The 20,796-nt window shown below is 48.6% G+C and overlaps 1 protein-coding gene across 1 annotated transcript; it reads right to left on the bottom strand.

Moving 5' to 3' along the window:
- Positions 1-5,611: 5,611 nt before the first annotated feature.
- DUSP5 (dual specificity phosphatase 5) lies at positions 5,612-20,087 on the bottom strand. The gene is made up of 4 exons (XM_009010268.2): positions 19,537-20,087; positions 15,134-15,273; positions 10,570-10,789; positions 5,612-7,123 (listed from the first exon to the last, which is right to left on the bottom strand). Exons 1-4 carry the CDS (start codon positions 19,913-19,915, stop codon positions 6,717-6,719), a joined length of 1,146 nt encoding a protein of 381 aa, XP_009008516.1. The 5' UTR covers positions 19,916-20,087; the 3' UTR covers positions 5,612-6,716.
- Between the last annotated feature and the right edge of the window lie 709 nt (positions 20,088-20,796).

Below are 20,796 nucleotides of genomic sequence, written 5' to 3'. Positions count from 1 at the left end.
CACAATAGGGTCTGAACCCCTATCAGAACCTAACACCGGCCCTGATCTGACAGGAGGTGGAGCTCAGGTGGTAATGCTGACTTGCCCACCTCTCACCTCCTGCTGTGTGGCCCAGTTCCTAACAGGCCTCTGACTGGTACTGGGTCTGTGGCCTGGGGGTTAGGGAACCCTGGTCTAGGGGAGAGTATGGCCCTGGAAGTCCATTGTAAGTTGGGTATCCTGGCTCTAAAATATTCACAGCCTCTAGCTGTGTAGCCTCGGGCAGGATAGGTCATCTCTCCATTTCCTCATCTGTAAAACAGGGCTAACAATATCTACCTTGCAGGTTCTTGCAGATCTTAAATGAGAGACCACAGGCAAAGCACCCAGCACCCAGCCGGACCATAGTAAGTGCTCAATATATTATCTCTCTTTCTTGCCTTTTTGTAGAAAACAGGTCATTCTGGCCTCGTTTGGAGATGGTTCTTCTGAAGCAGGAGATAGAACTATGTGACCTTTTGAAATTATTTCCAGTCTGGCAACTCTAGGACATTACAGGACCTGCTCCTGGTCCCCTGCTCCTTCCACAACCCTCACCCTTACACTCACGTACGTACAGGTTGCCTTTGGGAGCAGCTTCCCTTTTGGGTCCCAGACAGTGGGGTTTCCTCGGGTCTGGCATCAGAAGCCATGCTTCCTGATTCTAAGTCCATTGTTCTTTCCTTGTGGGGATAGTTTTTCATCTTTCTACCATAGTGACATATTTAAGGCTTCACCATCTGGAAGGTTAGTTCCTTTTAAACAATATATTTTCTCCTCACCTCTGGAAGAAGCCAGAATGAAAAATGCACAGATGCTTCTAGGGCTTGCTTTAAGCCCCTATTTAGTGGCTTCTTGGTTTCTGTAAACTTCGTAAGTGAATGGGTGTGTTGGGGATGGGTGATGGGGTACTGGGAAGGGATCGAACCTATGACTACAAATAAACTAGGATTTAAATTTTAGTTACCATGGCTGGGCACAGTGGCTAACACCTATAATCTCAGCACTTTGGGAGGCCAAGGCGGATAGATCACTTGAGGTCAAGAGTTAGAGACCAGTCTGGCCAATATGATGAAATTCCATCTCTACTAAAAATACAAAAAAAAAGAAAAAAATGTAGACGGGCATGGTGGTGCATACCTGAAATCCCACCTACTGAGGAGGCTGAAGCATGAGAATCACTTGAATGTGGGAGGCAGAGGCTGCAGTGAGCCAAGATCACGCCACTGCACTCCAGCCTGGGCAACAGAACAAGACTCCATCTCAAAAATAATAATAATAATAATAAATAATTTTTAATTAAATTTAGTTACTATAGTTGATTGCACTGGGACAAGCAGGGTACATTGTTTTATTATTTATTTATTTTGAGACAAGGTCTTGCACTATCACCTAGGTTAGAGTACTATGGTGTGATCATGGTTCACTGAAGCCTCAACTTCCTGGGCTCAAAGTGATCAGTAGGGTTTTTTTTTTATGGTGGTTTTCTGGGGCCTTCTTATGGAACACTCAAGTTTCAGGTCCGACCAGCCAGGTTTCTGAACTTAGAGGAAACTGATTGGTCCCAGGGTGGGCACCTGACCCAAGGGCAGCCCAGCTGTAGGCTGACTAGAGACCAATGAGGTGAGGTGGTACATGGCCTCTGACCAATGAGGTAGCAGTAATTAGCTAAGGCTAGGAATCTGCTTCCTCCAGGACTGGGGAAGAACCGGCAAATAGGCCCTGGATAAAGGAGCTAGCATGTTTGGAGGGTCGTAGGGGCTCTGAGTGAAATGGAGAGAACAGCTTCTGCTTCTGACCAGCGTTTCATTCCGTTTGTCACTCACTCCTTCACTCAACCAGTACTCATTGAACACCTAGGATAAGTCAGAGTAACCTGTTTGGTTACTCTTGAAATGCAATGTAATCTGTGTTCTCCTGGGGTGCTTCTAGTCTGAAGAAGATAACATTAATAAAATAATCACAGAGAAACAAATAATTTTTAAACTTTGATGAAATATGAAGAAAATATATAGAGAGCTATGAGAGTTCCAACAGGGACATCTGACTTAGTCTGGGAGGGCTTCCCTGGGAAGGTGAAGTTTGAACTGAAAGGCGAAAAACCAGTATGAGTTAATCAGCTGGAGGGTGAATTTATAGGAGAAAGGTTCCAGTCAGAGGGACCAGGATGTGCAAAGGTCTTGAGGCAGAAGGGATGTTGGCATGTTTAAGGGATAATCAGAAAGTGAATGTGGATGGAATGTAGTGTAACTGGGCATTCAATGCCACTTGCATTTATCCACAAACGCTTTTCCTTAATGTAGACTGAGGAGACTTCCTTGCAAACAAAAGCCCAATGGACAGAAGTACCTATGATACACCCCAGGTGTTCAGAGAGGTACAAGATCAATTAAGTAGTTTCATTCTAGTTCTACCATTGGGCAAGTTACTTAATATCTCTGAAGCTCAGTTTGTGCATCTGTAAACATGAGATACAAAAACATTTATACAAGGCTGCGATGAGAATTAGAGACAATGCCTATGTGTCGAGGGTGGTTTATGGCACAGAGCAGGTGCTTTATAAACATTTTTAATGCTAACCAAATAGCCCAGAAAATGCTATGGCTCAATAAGAGCTCATTTCTTTTTGAACTCTGAGGTGGGAGGTGGGGGTGGGGTATTCATAAGAAAATTAATGAGCAATGCAAGAGAGACTAAGGGGTGGGCTGAGTAGGGTGTGAATTGTTAGCACAGGTAACACAGCCATAACCACAGGCTGGCATATCTGAGGAGCTTGGGTGTGAGGTTGTGCTGAACCATAGGTAGGAGAGGATGGAGCTGGAGGCTAGAAGAGAAGAGCTGGAGAAGGTAACTGTGTGGGGCTAAGGACATTGGTCCAACTAAGGAGGCGGGCTCCAGGCTAGGAAGGAAAGCCTGGTGAATAGTTGTCAGTACTCATGAACCCATGAAGGTGGGGCCATATGGCTGTTTTCTCCTGAATCCCAGGTTCTAGAAGGGGCTGATTGCCAAGTGGATGGAAGGATGATGGTTATTTAAGCATGGGAGTCCCCTCCATCCCATTCAGTGGTTAGGGGTCAGAAGGCGTGAGCCATAGCTTTGAGCATCTGTCCATCAGTGCCAGCACTCTCCATAGAAGGGTACTGGCAGCAGAATACATGGCTGAAAGTAGAGGGCAGTTCCAGTGATTCTGAGGCAAGGATCCAGGGCCCCAGCTATGAGTTTTGGGCTCTGGACAGAATCTATTTCAGAAATAAGAGACAACATGGCAGACTCACTGAAAAGGTAAAGGAACCCAGTCTTACGAATGAGCCCTTAAGGGTTAGACGGAGAACAGCAGTACTGAGGATGCCCAGCCTATTCTCTATATGTATTTATACCCTATTTCATTTCATAAATGCACTGGAGTCTAATCTTTAAAGAGGGTGTAAAAGTTTTGCTGTTCTTTTTAAGGATGCTGAGGAAATGGAAGTAAAAGAAAAATAAAGACGGGAAAATTTAAAGGAAACAGGGTGGAATCAATACCAGAAATTCATGTTAAGTTCATACAAAACTACCAGAAGTGGGCTAAGAATTTAGTTCTGAGCTGCCTGGTGGCCTTAGCAAGTAAGGGAAACAGGGGTAGTCATGACCTTTATGGTGTCCAGAAGAAAAACTACCAGCAACTCTAAGAGACAGACCTGTTCAGAGTACTGAAATTGGGAAGGCATTTTTCTGAGGTCCTCACACAGTGAAGATCCATGGGTACCCAGGGCTCCTGCCAGCACAGTGGATGCTGGGCAGAGGCTGCTCACACAACTCCTGCCCCATCAGGCCTAGCTCATTAGCTAGGGTGGATCTGAGGGGGCTTGCCCACAGGTACAGCTGGGAAAGAAAAAACGAACATCTCTCTTCTCCCAAACTCATCTCTCCATGTGATGATGCTTGGAGACTGACAGAGGTGCTTCTCAAAACCTGGGGATGAAGGATCTAAACACCATCAGCTTGAATTCCCACCTGGCACTGGAAGCCAGTGTGGAGTTGGGTCTTGGCAAGAATGGAGATGTAATTAATGAAGAGACTATTAAGTAGAGTGAGGGTTCTAGAGCCATCCCCAGCTGTGGGGCTTCACTTGACTTACCCTCCAGTGACTCACCCGCCGATGAGCAATCCTCATATGTCTGATTTAGAGGACTTACTCACCCTTCAGAGAAAGACTTTAATGAAATAAAGCAAATGTCAGCAAGTGGGATGAGCTTAGCACATCACCCCAGTCTGCATCCAGCTTCCTATTCCCTGGCTTTCCCTACTCAAGATTCCTTCAGCCACTCAGCACCTGCACAGGCTCACACAATGGGCAGTCTTCAGGGACACACTGTAGTGCTGGTCAGAGGCTCAGAAATGGGACACCAACAGGGATTAGGCACCACCTAGACTGAGTCTTGGAGAAATCTAGTCCGTAGAGGTTGGAGGTTAGCTCTAAAGCACTGGAGAGTTGGGGGCAGGGCAAGGGCTAGAACCCAGAACTTCTCACCACCTGGTCTGGTGCTCTTCACTGTGGAAGCTATTTGGTTACTCAGATGAGGGGAGTGGTCTGAAAGAAATTCAGCATTCTGATCCTGGGTGACCTTCTCATCTGTGGACTTTCCAAGGAACCTCTGAAAGGAAAGGTGGGAAAAGGAAAGGCAGGTGGAGAGAAAGACCTCAGGCAAAGCCTTTGAGGTGAGTAGTTTAGGGAGCAGGGCTGCCTGTGCTCGGCAGCCATCTCGCTATTTGTTGACACAGGGCATGTTGGGGGAGCTGAATGCCCTTTGGACCCTCCAGCATTGACAAGTATGGATGGAATCCCGATGTCAGGTATCAGCTGACTGGGATGGCATAAACCCCAACCAGCTCCCTGTTCCCTCAGATTAGGAACAGGCCCCAGGAGTTAGGCTGGAGCCCAGGCAGAACCGATCATGGGAAGGTGACAATTGCCCCTTCCTTCCTCCACCTACGCAGAGGAAATTACTCATAAAGCAAGTCGATTCAGCCTTGGATTTAAACCCACTAGCTGAGGGATTTACTTTGGAACTTCTGGGGAATGATCTAGAATTAGTTGCTGGAAAGAGGGGTTCTGGCAGGCAGGCAAGGCAAACCATCACCTCATTCACTTCTCCATCCCTTGGCCACTTACCCAGCCTTTTCTGAGTCTGCCATGTGCCAGGCACTGGAGGGAGGAGGCTGGTCACAAGCTTGGCACTCAGGTTTACTGGAACCAAGGGCCTTATGCTTTAAGGGACTCTTGGGATCATCTAACTCAGTTCGCTCTTTTCACAGCTGAGGAATCTGAGGTTCAAGGAGAGCTTTTTGCCTACTGTGATGGGAGTGCAGGGCCCTGAGTGGGCAGATACTCTGATCACCTCCCTGTGAGGCCTGCACCAAGGACTCCTCTTACAAGTGAGCTTAGGGAAACCCTCAGTTGGAAAGCAACATTCTGTATCGTCACACCAAAAGCTGCACCTCCACCACCACCACCCTGTGGTTCATTTAGAAATAAATCCCAGTGAAGCAGGCTGGGTCCCCACCCAAAGGTATTCCTACCTTATCCCAAATCACCGACAACATGAAGAAGTGCTTTTTCCTTTTACTATTTTTATTTTACACTATAAAAAACAACAACCATCAACATACTGCTTTTCTTCACATTCACATGGGTTTTAGAAAATTATTGCCTTTTCCCCTGGAGAAATAACCAACAGACAAAAAAAAAAGGTAGTACCACATTGCAAAATCTGTAAATCCCAGAAGTCCACAGCTTGAAGACAACCTCCAGGGGCAGGAAGGAAAACAACTGTCACAAGAGACATAAGCACACAGAAGGACAGAAAGCTGAGGAAACCAGTGCTCAACACCACTGACCCAGGATACACAGCAAGTACCCTTTTCCTCCAGGCATCTACTGCCACCACCTCGAGGGGATGACTATTTTTGGTCTATGATCTGAAAAGCTCTTTTCTCAAATGAAGAGCTGCTCTGAGAAGAGGTGGAATGAGGCAAGTTCAAGTATGAATAAGAATCATGCCAAAGTCCAAGGTCAGTGAAGAACCCACGGCCAAAAAAAAAAAACCAGAAAAGCCAACTTCTTGCTACTTCAACCAACTGCCTCACTGGACCCAAGAGGGTATCTAAAAAAACATTTCAGGCTTCAAATCAGAAGACTCATCATGTCCCTACAAACCCTGTAGGGTTACTTTCCCAACTAGAAGGTGATCAGCTTACGCCGTGAAGCAACGGAGACAGACATTTAAACTGCCAAAGTTCAAAAAATAAGGTGGAAATTGTGCTTCCTTCAAAATGAATTGGCTTCGTAACTGCCTTTTCTCCTGGTCCAGCAACTTCTTTCTCCCATGTTGCTGCAGGTATTTATTGCCTTACGCTTGAAATGAAAAGGCGAACTTTGAGGTGCAAGGACTGGGCAGTCCTGAGAGGGAAGGGAGTCTGGAAGTACAGTAGTCAGCACATGCTGTGCTCCCCTAATGGCTTGGCCTTCCTTCAGTCCCGAGAACCTACCCTGAGGTCCGTCTGAAGTTCATTTGCAAGCCTGGTGACCACTCATTGTCTCACTGGGGCAGCATGACAGAGTGAGGTCTTCAGTATTGCACAGGTATGAAATGTCCATGAGTCTTAAAACCAAAAATCACAGTTGCTCTTGGGGTTGGGCTGGTTCCTCCATCCCAGTTTTAGCAAGATGTGGCTGTGGCCACAGGGCTTCTGCTGAGCTCCGGGACTGTCGAGTGGGTGGGCACCGGCGCCAGCACCGAGGCAGGGAATGTGCAGTAGGCACCCTGCGTGCCAGGGCTCAGTGTCTGCAAATGGCCTATCAATGAAGAGCCTGCTGCCTCCCCTTGGCAGGAGGGAGGCTGGGGCTTGGGCGTGGAGGGCAGGATCTCAGATTCGTACTGCAAGAGCTGGCCCATGAAGCCAAAGTTGGGTGAGACCAAACCCCTCCTCTGCTTGATATAATCGAAGGCCTCCTTCAGGCGGAACTGCTTGGTCTTCATAAGGTAAGCCATGCAGATGGTGGGTGAACGGGAGATCCCAGCCTCACAGTGGACCAAGACCTTGCCTCCCTTTTCCCTGACACAGTCTGGAAGGAAGAAAAGATGGTGGGAGTGAGTTGGCATTGGAATCTAAGGACAATGGCAAAACATGAGAATCAAACACTGGAGTGACCTAGTTAGCAAACTGTTGTGCCTAAGAGCTGTGGCCCTACACTACACTTCTGCCAGTTCTTCATCCCCACTGGTGAGAAGACAGCTTTTGGGGTCACAGCAAAAGATCCCTAAGTAGGATCTTTATATTCCTTACAGCGGCTTCACAGTTCCCCAGGATACTTGCAGATTTGACCTCTGGAGGCCATGGACTTGGAGAAGTTCCTTCTTGGTGATGCCATCTTAACTTAGGTTCCACTGATGGTTTTTTTTTTTTTTGTGAGATGGAGTTTCGTTTTTGTTGCCCAGGCTGGAGTACAGTGGCGCAATCTTGGCTCACTGTACCCTCTGCCACCTGGGTTCAAGCAATTCTCCTGCCTCAGCCTCCCAAGTAGCTGGGATTACAGGCATCCACTAACAGGCTTGGCTAATTATTTTTATATTTTTAGTAGAGACGGGGCTACACCATGTTGGCCAGGCTGGTCTCGAACTCCTGACCTCAGGTGATCCACCGCTTTGGCCTCCCAAAATGCTGAAATTATAGGCATGAGCCGCCGTGCCCAGCCTCCACTGATGGTTTCAAGAGGGCATTGGAAAATCCTTAAAATTGTGCACATTTTTATTGGCCATGCACATTTTTCTTTTTCCTTTTTTGTCTTTCTTTTTTTGAGACAGTCTCTCTCTGTTGCCCAGGCTGGAGTGCAGTGGCATGATCTTGGCTCACTGCAACCTCCGCCTCCCGGGTTCAAGTGATTCTCCTGCTTCAGTCTTCCCAGTAGCTGGGACTATAGGCACCACCACACCCGGCTAGTTTTTTGTATTTTTAGTAGAGACAGAGCTACACCATGTTGGCCAGGCTGGTCTCGAACTCCTGACCTCAGGTGACCCGCCCGACTCAGCCTCCCAAAGTGCTGGGATTACAGATGTGAGCCACCATGTCCGGCCAGCGACACACATTTTTCTAAGGAGAGCATCCCAGACTCAAAGGATGACTTGAAGAAGCAACTCTGGCCTCTCCAGGTCTGATTCTAAGGGTAACAACCTAACCCCGATCCTGGTAGAGGCCTTGCAGCCTCTCCGGGCACCCCTTCCTGCTGTGCCAGGGCAGGATGCCTGGCTCAGCTCCCAGGGTTCTCACCAGCAAACACACAATAAATAGCGCAGGCCACTAATTATAGCCCTTGCTAAGTGACGCCTACTAGACGGAGGATATAAATGGCTTTCACAAATTCCATCTTGCTCAACAATGGGAGTCACTGCTATAAAGCTACCACCATCAGTTAGCATTCTTTAGCTCAATATGACAAAAAGGGAGGATGCCTCCCTTCCTGCTCTACCCTTCAGCCCCACCCCCAGAAAACCAGCTACAACTATTAAAAATGGGAAGGGATAAAAGGTTAAAGATGTGTACACATCAAATCCACAAAAAAGGGTCTTTCTGATTCCCTCTCTTGCTAGTGAGGAAACAAATTATATCACAGGAAGTTAGATGTAGCCGGCACTATGCAGGCCACAGTACACAACAACATTTGAGATTTTGAAGGGCCAAGAGAAAAAAAAAGTCATTCCCCTTACCATCCTCTACTTCCCTGCCCCAAGGTCAAAGTATGCAAATCAATCTGCAAGATCTGAAAGGTAAAATTTCTGAGGCATCAGGGAGTTTCCCCATCTGAACAAAAACCCCACAGGATATCCCAAAGCAGTTCAATAGAGGTGTCCTCCAATTCAGTCTGAATCAGAAGAAACAACAAAACAGTCTCTAAATTAGTTCAAAGGGGAGACCAAAGTCCCTAGAATTACAGGATCGTGACTCCTATTTACCTTCGCTCCTCTGCTGGCCTCCTTGGAAGTTTAGCTTTTAACTGGCCTCGTGCCACATCCAAGAATGCAAAGGTCCAGAGTACATTGCCTCTGGAGCCCACTCGACACCTCAGGGCCTGCCTTCCGCATGGCCCTCCTCCCGTGGAAGGGGTGATTGTATATTCAGCACATGGCTCAATGGGCAGGCCCAGTCTCTCCTTCCACTAGCAGGGAAAGGAGTTTGGGAAAAAGCATCCTGTGCTTTCAAAATACTGTGGGTTTGTGGATTGAGTGTACATAGACACAATACACACAGAGGACAGGGAGGCAGGGTTCTGAGAACTGGATGGGGGCGGGTTTCATGACCTCATGAAGTAGCTACTTAGGTAATTAAATAGCAGGCTGAGAAGGGCAAGGCATTCCCAGGGACAGGGAGAACAAGTCAAGGGGTTCCCACCCTGAACCATCACTTTGGCTGCCTTTCAGACTCCAAAGGAATCATCTCAACCCAGAGGCTCAGGGGACAAGCAGGACAGGCTCAGCCTTTTGCTTCTGATGAGTTTCTCGTCAGGGTTTCCTGAGGAGCAGAAATTGTGCAGTGATCTGAGGGCCACCATGTGGCTCAAGGGGGGCTTTTAACTGATACTTGGACTAAGTAATTAGTGCCGTGCTAACACCTGCCTTTCTTCCTCCAACATCCCTTGGAACAAGATACAGGAATATCATGCATCAGTTTCATCAACTCCCTATGTCAAAGAAGAAAATGGGCGCTGGAAAGGGGGGCATGACCAAAAGGTTAGGGAGTGGTACTTGCAAATTTGAGACAGACAAAAGTCAGGGCAGCCTGCTAAGGAGCAAAATGTGGGAGGAGAAGATGCCAAATGGGAGAACAATCCAGGCCACACAGAGTACCTGGAAACCCTAAGGCCACAGCCCTTTACTGGCAGAGGCACCAGAGGCCAAGGCCTTGGTTTTCAGGTCTACGCAATGGAATAAATGATAACAGTCTTACAAGAATGAAGAAAGCATGCAAAAGATGCCAATTTTTGTGTGCATACAGCACTGAGCTTGAGTCAAGTGCTATCTTTAATCCAAAATTAGCTGAAAATGCAAAACAAATTGCCCCAAAGCTGTTCGCCAAAAGTACAGAGAGTTGCTGGGGGCCCTTGGGGCTCAGTGCATAAGTAGTCCTCTCTGAATCCTTCTGTTTGGTTTTAAAAATAAACCCAACCTGCGTAGAAGCATGGTTAGGGAGGTTCTTCCCCCACTTTCCTCGTGTGGAGCATTACTCAGGGATGCACTCAGCTCCTGCCCAGCTAGAAACAATCACAAGATCGGCAGCAAGTACTGCCATGAAATTAGATTCATTCATTTATCTTGAAAATTAAAGCTCCTATTAATAGCAACTTAAATCCTCCCTTCTACCTTTCTGGGTTTATCCCATGTTGGCTCCAACTCTTGGCAGCTGCATATACAAGACACTTTTCTTTCAGTGAAGATGGCCTCCACAGGACATCAAAAGGCAAGAACACATGCCCCAACGGGACTCCCAAAATAACTGAGGGGGAATGGCTAAACCTACCAATGAAGTCTATTGCTTCTTGAAAGTGGGAGCTAATGTCAGCCGTGTGGCTGTCTTCCACAGGGATCCATTTGTAGTGTAGGTGGGTCGTGCAGGCCTCGGAGGTCCGTCGGGAGACATTCAGCAGGGCTGTGATGTGCAGGTTGGCGAGGAACTCACACTTGGATGCATGGTAGGCACTTCCAAGGTAGAGGAAGGGAAGGATTTCAACTGGGCCACCCTGGAAGCAGGGACAAAGGATAATCAGGAAATATTGAATTAGCTTGTTCATTCAAGAGAGGAAAAAACAACCCTGACTTATTTGTTTCTTAAGATGGGCGGTTCCCTTTCTGGTTTCCAAAGTAGAGAGTTCAGAGCCAGGGCAGTTTTCAACTGCATGTGGGTGGTACCTCCATCCTGGTTAACTCTCTACCTTGTGTGACTGCCTCAATGACAGCAACATCCACACAGCAGAGAGTTCACTTTTTTGCACATATCAAGGAGGCAGGAAATGCCGGCGGCCTTCCTGCGCTGACAAGGATGAGAAGCCACATGGCATGATGGGAAAATCGACAGGCCCGTGTTAAAGTTACAGCAGCCCTGAGAATACCATGGCAAGTCCCTTTGCCTTGGGACAGTTTCACTTTCCACATAGGTAAAATGGAGCAGGACTCACATGGTGTGTGTCCTTTACAGCCTTAACATTTTCTATAGCATATTTTCTTTTCCGTTTTGGAAAGACAGGGTCTTGCTCTATTATGCAGGCTGGAGTACAGTGGCACGATCATAGCTCACTGTAATCTTGAATTCCTAGGCTCAAGAGATCCTACCATCTCAGCCTCCCGCGTAGCTGGGACTACAGACATGCACCACCATGCCTGCCTAATTTCATTTTTTTTGTAGAGATGAGTTCTTGCTACATTGCCCAGAATGGTCTTAAACTCCTGGCCTCAAGCAATCTTCCCACCTCAGCCTTCCAAAGTGCTGGGATTACAGGTGAGCCACCAAGTCTAGCCTATACAGCATATTTCATCAAACCTAAGACACTGTTGATCCTAAGAAGCATCCAAGTTTTAGAGATGTTAAAATGCACCTCCACCCCCACAAAAAAGTATGCTTCTTAGAAATAAAAATAACCACTACCTACCCAGAATCTTTAGATAAAAAACATTGTCAGGCCACAAGCAGAGGGGCTTCCCCCACCTCTGACCTTCTTCACACAGGGTTTTGTTGGCGATGCGGGTGAAACCTGCTTACAGAGCCACCCTTTTGGGAGGGTACCCACACCCCAGGTTTCTAGTCAAGGGGGAACCAGAGACCATCCACCTTGAGGCAAAGCTAAAACGAACTGCTAGTTAGACCCTGGCTGTCTCTTTACAGGGTTCTAAAGGTGGCAAGAAAAACCAGAGATGGTTGGTAAAATGGGAGCCCGGCAGGGTGTAGTGGCTCACACCTGTAATCCCAGCACTTTGGGAGGCCGAGGCGGGCAGATCACAAGGTCAGGATATCAAGACCATCCTGGCTAACATGGGTGAAACCCTGTCTCTACTAAAAATACAAAAAAATTAGCTGGGTATGGTGGTACACGTCAGTAGTCCCAGCTACTAGGGAGGCTGAAGCAGGAGAATGACTTGAACCCTGGAAGTGGAGGTTGCAGTGAGGTGAGATCGAGCCACTGCACTCCAGCCTGGGTGACAGAGCGAGACTCCGTCTCAAAAAAAAAAAAAGAAAAATGGGAGCCCTTAAGAGACTGAGAGGGAAACATGGTGACAGTGGCTGTGTTTTTGGGAGCCTTTCCCATGCCAGCCATCTGCTTCCTGTGTTTCCATTTCCTGTCCTGGAATAAGAGCGGAATGGAAACTCTCAGTCAGATCCATAACAGGGAAGGGTGCATGGGACAAGGGCCAGACACAGGCAATTCTCAATTTACCCTGCACCCGGCATTAGCTTTTTGTTTCCTAAGAAGTCAAGTGTTTAAGCAAAGGCCAGTTCAGTCACTTGGAAGAAAATTACAGAGGATTTTACAAAGATAATAATAACAACTGGTATTTTTATCAGCATCTACTATGGATGGCCTCTGGGCTTAACACTTTAGATGCGCCTACATCATACCAATTTCACGACAAAATCTGTAAGGTAGGTTATTCCCATTTTACAGATGGGCAACTTAAGGCTCAGATGCATTAAATAACTTGTCCAAGTCAGAGCTAGTCAGTGGCAGAGCTGAGCTAAACCCAAAACTGCTTAGCATAAGATGCAAGGACTTGTCTGACTCCATTTCAATAGTGATCATTATGAGAAAGCAAGTATTTCAGGTAGACAGGAAGGAAAAAATTCCCTTCTTTCCTCTGTTCCTCTAGAGATAAAATGTCCATCTGCATCCCCTCCTCGAAACCTCCCCAAATTTCTATGCGTACAGAGCAGCCTTCCTGGTGGCAATGTGGTGCAACCGTTAAGAACCTGGGCTTGGGTGTCAGACTGCAGAGCTCTTGGTTAAGTTCCAGGGCTCCATACTTACTACCTGATGTGATCTTGGACAGCTTCCTTAACCTATGACCCTTCATCTCTAAACTGGGGATGATACCTATCCTCTCTGCATAATTGGTAAGGTGTAAATGGGATAATGAATGTATTAAAACCTGGCACGTTACATAGCTACCATTGTCATCGAGACTGAAGAATGAACAGAACATGGCTTCCCTCCCTGGGTAAGGCACAGGGTTTTAAGCAATCTATGCAGGTCTGGTCCTGGCCTGAGCTGGACACAGTCCCTGGGCATAGCATCACCACCAACTAGATACCAGGAAAACAGCAGAGGTGGTAGAAAGTTCTTTGGAAAGGTGTCAGAGTTCCAAGTACAGATTCACGTGGCCACTGAGGACTTATGGGTCCCCACCAAGAGGCACTAACTGGCTCACCCTCCAAGGAGCAGGCTGGATGGTTGACTTAAGATCTCTTCCTCTCCCAAGTGCCTGGAAATTGCTGATACCCCAGACCTGGGATCCCATCCAATTTCTTTTGGAGTTTCAGCCCAACACGCCCCTGAAACTACATTTCTTTCCCTTTTTGAACTTCTGTTTAGACCAAGAGGAAGAAACCAAAGGCCTTCAGAAACCCCAAAGGTTAACACGTCCTCACCTGACTGCTCTAATGCAGAAGCGTTTCTAAGAAGTAGCAATAGGGGGTTCCCCAGATGAATCTTGAAGACACATCAGGGCCTTCTCACCCCTTGCTTCACCAAAGACGTGATGTACTTTCACAACATTCTGCCAACTCTTATTTCTCTTTCACTTTCTGAGAAATGGGGGGGGAAACACAACCCAAACAAACAAGCAAAAGTAGAAATCTAGCCAGGCCGGATGTCCACAGCTTGAAAGCCACGGGTTGGTCATATACTGTAAGAATGTTTAATAAAGGAAAACAAACAAAATCCTAACCCTGGCATCTGGACAAGCTAATAGGCTTCCTGACCAAGGAGCCCATTCAAGAAAAGGTCACCTGGCTTTACTTCGAAGTTTATCCCTAGGGACAGGGTTTTGCTCATGGCAGGGAGCTGGCATTTTAGCATCTAGAAATCTTTCTTCTTATGATTTGGGTATGTTCTTGATTTATGTGAAAAGTTTGAAAGGTTACTCCCACCAGGTTAGGTGTCTAGCTTAAAGGCCATATGGAAAACAGAAGAAGGTCCTAAATAACCAGAACAGGGAGCTGAGAGAAAGGGGTTCCGAGCCTCATGCTGCCTTGAACCAGCCTCAGGACTCTGAAAAATCAATCATCTCACTTGTCATAGAACACTTCTCTTCCCTTCTGTAAAATGGGTACGCAGGTTCTGATCTCTGGTTTCTGCCAGATTTGGATTCTCACCAGTGTTTTCATCTTCCTGGTGGTGCTAGGTAACCCCCTTCCACTTTATTTTTCCCTTTAGTGAGTTATCGCAAAGCATTCATTTCCTGAAGAAAAACAAAACCCACTAGTTTACGGAAACATGAAGCCCTCTAGTATCTTCTGATTTCCTTTGGTTTCAGTATCTGTGGAACTGCAAGCCTAAGAACCCCCTAGAGTAGGCTACTTAGCCACCCAAACAGGACTTTCTCTACAGCACTCCCCCACACCAGTTTCAGTTAAACGTACCAACAAGACACACCTTGACAGGTACTAAGATGGTCTGCAGAAACCGCAGAGCCTGGACAATTACAAAGAAAAGCAACACAGGAAGCCTGAAAGTCAGCTCTGAGATGTCTTCAGGGAAACCTAGACCAGTATTTTAAAGCTTCTCTGAACCTCCGAAGCCAGATGACAATAATGTATCTTTCACTTCCCCTTTTCCCCAGAAGCTGCCAAGCATCCTGAGGCTGGTTTGCTCTTGTCAGCTTGTTTGCTGGAAGGAAGCCCATTTACTCTTGGATGGAAACTCAAACTGGCAAGCAACAGAGGCTCCCTAAAGCCAGGGGATTTTGCCAACACCCTGATCCACAAAAGAACTAAGCATCATTGCTGAATGGGAAGAGAACAGTCAGGTGCTGAGGAAGGAAGGGGAGACAGGAGCCCAGAATACCACTCAGGATACCTCTTCCCCATCACGTACCTGGTCATAAGCTGGCCTGTAGCTGACTGGTTTTCCACACTGGCTGATGAGGGCTCGCTCACTCTCAATCATCTCTTGTGAAATGGGTTTTACATCCACGCAACACTCGGGATATTCTGAGTAGAAGGTCTCATATCCCCCTACAAAACAAATAAAAAGGTGAGATAGACGATAAGCATCAATTTCTCATGCTGTCAGAAAATACCAAGTTAATCAATACACTCAATGTTAACATAGTTAAAAAAAATTAGGACAATATAGATTCTGGACATTAAAAATTGAGCAAAACCAGCAAACAAATTTATACTAGAAAGGGGCTATACGCACACACAAACCTCTAAAAAGAACTCGGTCCGAGGCAATGATTAACTTTTTGTGTCTATCAGAAGCAGCTTAAACTGTGAAAGAAAATATCTAGCATCTGGCAAATATTAACCAAATCTCTCCAGAAAACAAAGCCTATTTTCTCTCATTCATCTAAAAAAAAAAAAAAAAAAGGTGTGATTATGCAAAATTTCATTAATTGGCGGAAAGACAGGCTCCTAAAGTGGCTTCTTCCCCAGCCCATCTGCTCTAAGCAGGATTCTAGTTGGAACCTCCTCCATTCATAAGGAAATGGGGGCAGATAAGAGGTTTCAACTCAGGGCAGTAAAACAGCCTCACAGCCTCACTGCCTCTCACTCCCAAGGTGCTAAGAACACTGCTGACAGTCCTTTCCAGGTCCAATTTGTAGTCATTAATCCATTTAATTACCTTATAAACCAACTGAAACAATGAGGACTTCTGAATTTAATTCTCAGCCCTCATGAGCAAAAACTATCTCTTTCCCCTTCCTGACCACCCTACCTTCTAATTATCCCCACCTTCCTTAGTTCTCCCCTACTCCTCCTGCATGCCTCCTTCAATAAGTCAACTTAAGGCATGTATGACTCAGAATCCTTAATATTACATTTATACCTCTCCAGATGGATTGTTTAAGGTAAAAATGACCCTCTGAGCAAGTCACAGAAACTAGCACAAATGAAAGTAAGCCGTCTTGGGCCCATTAGACTTTAGACTGAGTAGGGAAGAACCAAATGAAAAACCGGCCTTGGAACCCTCTGAATGCTGACGACTGCCGGGTGAACAGGCTAGCCTTGCTTGGGAAACTCCTTTGCTGCTGACCCAGAGCAACCTGAGGCATTTCATTTCCTAGGGCCTCCAGAAAGCCCACTTCTGTCTGCTTCTGGCCCACAGAATTCACTTGGAGTTAAATCCATTAAACATTCATTCTGAGACCAGAAATTTTCCAAAGAACCCCTTTTTCGCCTCTGACTTTGGGTGTTGTGATGCTGGCTTTTTAAAAGCCCTGCAGTAGACAAATGGTTAATGGATTACAAGGCAGTCTCCAACTCCCTCCCAGAAGCTGCAGCCAATTCCTAGAATGAGTCATCTTGCCATTACTGCTTCCTCTCAGCTCGCTGGAACTGCCCCACCCCCCTTTGTACACCCAAATCTCCCCTGTGGTCACCTCACAAACAGCCCATTGCCAGCCCATTGCACCTGCCCATGAGCTCCTGGTCCTCCTCAATGACCATGCTCCGCACCACAGCGGGAGGCCACAGCAGAGGTGCAAGGTGTTGGTATAGGCGGCTTAGCTTCTCAAGCTCCGCTATAGCCCCTAAGCCCCTTTCCAGCACTCAGAGAGAATGGCACAGACTCACACTGACCCACAGCTTCCTTGGAAGACATATCCGTAGTCAGTAAACCACTGATCACTTGCTGTGCCTGGACCTCAACATTATGAGTTCCAGGAGACAAGGATTTTGGATGGGAATTTGGAGTTAAGAATGACCTGGGCCCTCCCAAACTCGATGACGAGGCTTGGGGAAGAGGAATTTTCAGGCTACCCCATCTTTTGGCTTTAAATAAATCACTTCAGAGTTGACTATCAGGACAGATAGGAGCTCTGGGTGTGGGCTGGATCCTGCCTGCTGTTGACAAAATAAGGCAGGACAACGGAGTCTCAGTTTAGTTGAGGGACAGATAAACAGGGCCCTGCCTCTTGAAGCTGGGATTCAGAGGAATCCTCCAGATTAGATGGTCTCAGTCTTTCACCCACTCCCATCAGAGGTGTGGAGAGACAGAACATTCCTCTCTGGTGCCTCATTTGAGTTGCAAAAGCCATGGCAATTCTTAGAGCTATTTCAGCCTTCTTTTGGAGTGAGTAAGTCTGCTTTCAATCACCACCACATTACCAGGAACAGAGAGAGCACGGACACTATATATAAATGAGCACTGACCACGCAATTCAGTCATCACTATTTCATTTTAGTGGTTGTTTGGGGACAGGGGATTATGGAAAGTGTAAAAAGGCATTGCCCCCGTCCAAGATCTGAGATGCCACCAGATTAAAACCTGAACTCCTATCTGCACACTTGTTAAGAAATAAAAATGTTCTGTGGCAACAATTTAAAGTTTAGTAGTGTTCTAAGGGTAGGCATGAAGCAATTTCTACTGAAATTTTAAATGCACATAACTCAACCTGGCAATTCTCATGATTTACTACTGAAAGACACAGCACACACAGGAGCACATGGACAGGAGATCTACAGCACTGCTTGAACAGTGAGGTCAGAAGCAACCTAATGGCCATTACAGGAGACCGGTTAAACGTAAAACAGACATGTATGGTCAGATTCGGACAAATCTCCAAGATCTAGGCGCGTACAAGAGGCAGGACAGGGACCATACAAAATCAATCTAAGATATTTATGAAAAGTTATCTAAAGGTAAACAAGAAATAGTTGACAACTGTCTGTGGGGAGTGGAACTGGTTTCTAAGCTGTGCTGAAAACCCGCTTCACATCACACAGCCTTCATGCTGTTCAAATTTGTACCTGTGTATGTTGCCTTCTTTTAAAAAACATTTTAACACAGTTTTCCTGAGATTTGAGTCTACAGAACTGCCTAATTTGTGGCAATAACTTCTAAACTGTCAGTGGGGCCCACTTAGAGAAGCATGGAGAGCAGAGGGGGGACCAGGGTCTCCTGGAACCCCTTTGCATGCTACTGAGGAGGCAGAAACTTTTCCTAAGAACAGGAGACAAAAACCATACTAGGAAGAGAAAGAAATCAGGAGCCACGCTGAAACCTCGGCAGAGTCAGAAGGCCACCCCTCCATCCCCTGAGGGCTAGGCTGCCAGAAGGACGATTACCATCTACCTCCGTTATTTCTCCAACAGGAAATCAACAGGGGACAGTCTGCAGGAGGTGCTAGCAGAGAGAGGAACTGTCTCCAGAATCTTCCTGGCCCGGAGTGTGTGAAACTCAAGTTGCATGGCTTTAAAACAGACTCCTAACTCTTGGCGCCGGCTCCCTGCACCGAGCTCTGATCCCCATCACTGTTACATCCCAAGGTGTCCGCGCCAGGGCTGGCACGGCCTTGGGGCCCTGCTGGGGCTAAGCCCTCATCTCTGCATGTGGGTCAGGTCTCCCCGGGTGTTATTTGAGGTTCAAATACAATGCAGAAGCAGTCATAGGAAGTGACCCAGAAAAACCAATGCTTTGGACTTTCAGAGTCAATCACCCACCCACCCACCAGAAACCAAAGTTATCTTCCCAGCAGGTGAAGTAGGCAGGCCTGTGGCGGTAGCTCCAGGAGGTGTCAAATCAAAGGCCGCAAAATATCCACACTACCTTGCCCTCGCGCACCTCTATTTCCTGGCTGGCCGGCTGTAGGCTCAGCTCTGGACTGGTCCCAGGGATAATCCTGGGGCGGAGGGAGGAGGTAAAAAGACGGTGGGAAGGGTGTGAGCTCCAAACTGAGCTAGAGAAAGACCCAGAAGGGGAGAAGAGGCCGAAGGGAAACAATAAAAAGCAATAAAATGAAATGGAAAGGAAGCGAAGGGACTCGTCAGGTCAAAAAGGCGAGAGGGGTCGGTGAAGACCCGGCCTGACGTACTGCAGCTGGCTAGGCGAGAGGAAGGGGGACACCGCGGAGCCACGCCGGGGGGAAGGGGTCGCGACCTGCTGATCCCGCCAGATCAGTATATCAGAAAGGTCCCAAGCCCTGACCCTAGCGACAGCTGCGAAGCTCGCGTCTGGAAATGGGGCTGGAGCCCAGCACGAGCTGACAGCCCCCGAACTGCTAAACAGCAGCAGCCCCCGCGGCATAATCAACTCTACCCAGTCCGGCGGACACACAGGCTGCCAGGCGCTTTCGAGGAACACGGGTGGGGAGGGGGGGAGGTCGGAGCGCCGACATTTGCAGTACCCTCCCAGGCGCACGTCAAACCCCAGGGTGCAGACTCCGGTAGGTAGTGACTCTTTCGGTCCGGAGGTGAACAGGAGGGCGCCCCGGCGCAGGGAGGGCAGCCGGGAGCGCGGGAGGGGCGAGTGTGGCAGGGACCCAGTGCGCTCACCTTTGAGGAAGTAGACCCGCGGGCCAGCGGGCAGGCAGGCGAGCAGCGATGTGAGCACGACGCGCGCGGCGCTCTCCTCTCGCAGCTTCTGCCAGTGGCGGCTCCCCTGGTCCAGCACCACCACGGCCGCCACGCCACCACCACCCTCCTGCAGGAGCCGCGCGCGCGCCGCCTCGTCGGGCAGCACGTAGCGCGCCGACACCGTGCCGCCCCGTGCCCGCCGCAGCACAACCGAGTTGAGGTTGACGTTGAGCGAGCCGCGCACGCTCGAGGCGGCGAAGGCCAGGTAGGGCCGGCAGTCGAGCACCACGCAGCGCGCCGCCGCCTCCTTGCGGAGCATCTTGCGCAGCTGGCGCCCGTCGAGCGACGTGACCTTCATGCCGCCGCCGCCCAGCGGCCCCGCGCCGCGCGCCCCGCGGGTGCCCACGGCCAGGGTGCCCGCGGGCGAAGCACGGGAGGGCGACTCTCCCGGCGCCCGAGCGGCGGCGCAACTCCGCGTTCCCGCCCCGGGCGCTGGACACCAAGACTGGCTGCTCGCAGCTCCAGAAGCCGGGGATTCCGCCGGCCCCGCAGCGTTTTATGTGAATGAGTGCCGCCCGTGACGCGACTGCCCATATAAGGCCAAATATGGGTGTTTCCCCGCCCCTAGAGCCGTGGCCACGCCCTGTCGGGGGCGGGGCGGCGGGACGCGCGGGGTGGGCGCCAGGGTTAGTCAGCGCGAGAGGAAGTGGAAGGCGCCTCCTCGCTTTCCTCCGCGGTGAGCGAAGTTACTCACTCGCGCATCACCGGCGACTGCCGGCCGGGTGTCCGAGGTGCTCCGGGGCCGCTGTGACCAGCACGGTGCAGGCCGAGGAGGAAGCGCCGTTGGAGGCGAGGCGGCGCCGCACGATCCGGCCTTTAACTTCACGGACGTGGGCTGAGTACCCTACGGCGCCGTGCTGAGCAGGGGCGAGGGAGCCAGTCAGGGCCCCAGTGGAGTCCAGAACGGATTCCCGTCGCTACCGAGGGCTGCGCGTGTAAGGAAAGGACGTCGGAGATTTGCTCGAGATGACTCGAGAGGTCGGACGCGGGTTGGTCATCGCTGAGGATGGGTGATGGGTGGCCGGATTCGTTATACTGTTTTTTCCAGTTTTCTGTATGTTTGAAATTTTTTTCATAATAAAGTTCCTAACGTGAAAACGGGATTTGGGGTACGATGAGAAAAGCAATTTAATCTCCCTAAATGGATTCTGCCCTCAATGGATTGACAGCCCTTTTCTC

The sequence above is a fragment of the Callithrix jacchus genome, chromosome 12 (genome assembly GCF_049354715.1).
Source record: "Callithrix jacchus isolate 240 chromosome 12, calJac240_pri, whole genome shotgun sequence".
NCBI classification, from domain to species: domain Eukaryota; kingdom Metazoa; phylum Chordata; class Mammalia; order Primates; family Cebidae; genus Callithrix; species Callithrix jacchus.
Note: the sequence above shows the minus strand (reverse complement) of the source record. Positions and strands in the feature narration are given on the sequence as shown.

Excerpts from the sequence above, each read along its gene's own strand:
- DUSP5 (XM_009010268.2), bottom strand. The coding sequence starts at position 19,915 with ATGAAGGTCACGTCGCTCGACGGGCGCCAGCTGCGCAAGATGCTCCGC. Across the intron at positions 10,790-15,133 it reads ACAGGCCAGCTTATGACCAG|GGTGGCCCAGTTGAAATCCT; the intron begins GTACGTGATGGG and ends CCCTGCTTCCAG. Across the intron at positions 7,124-10,569 it reads AGAAGCAATAGACTTCATTG|ACTGTGTCAGGGAAAAGGGA; the intron begins GTAGGTTTAGCC and ends TCTTCCTTCCAG.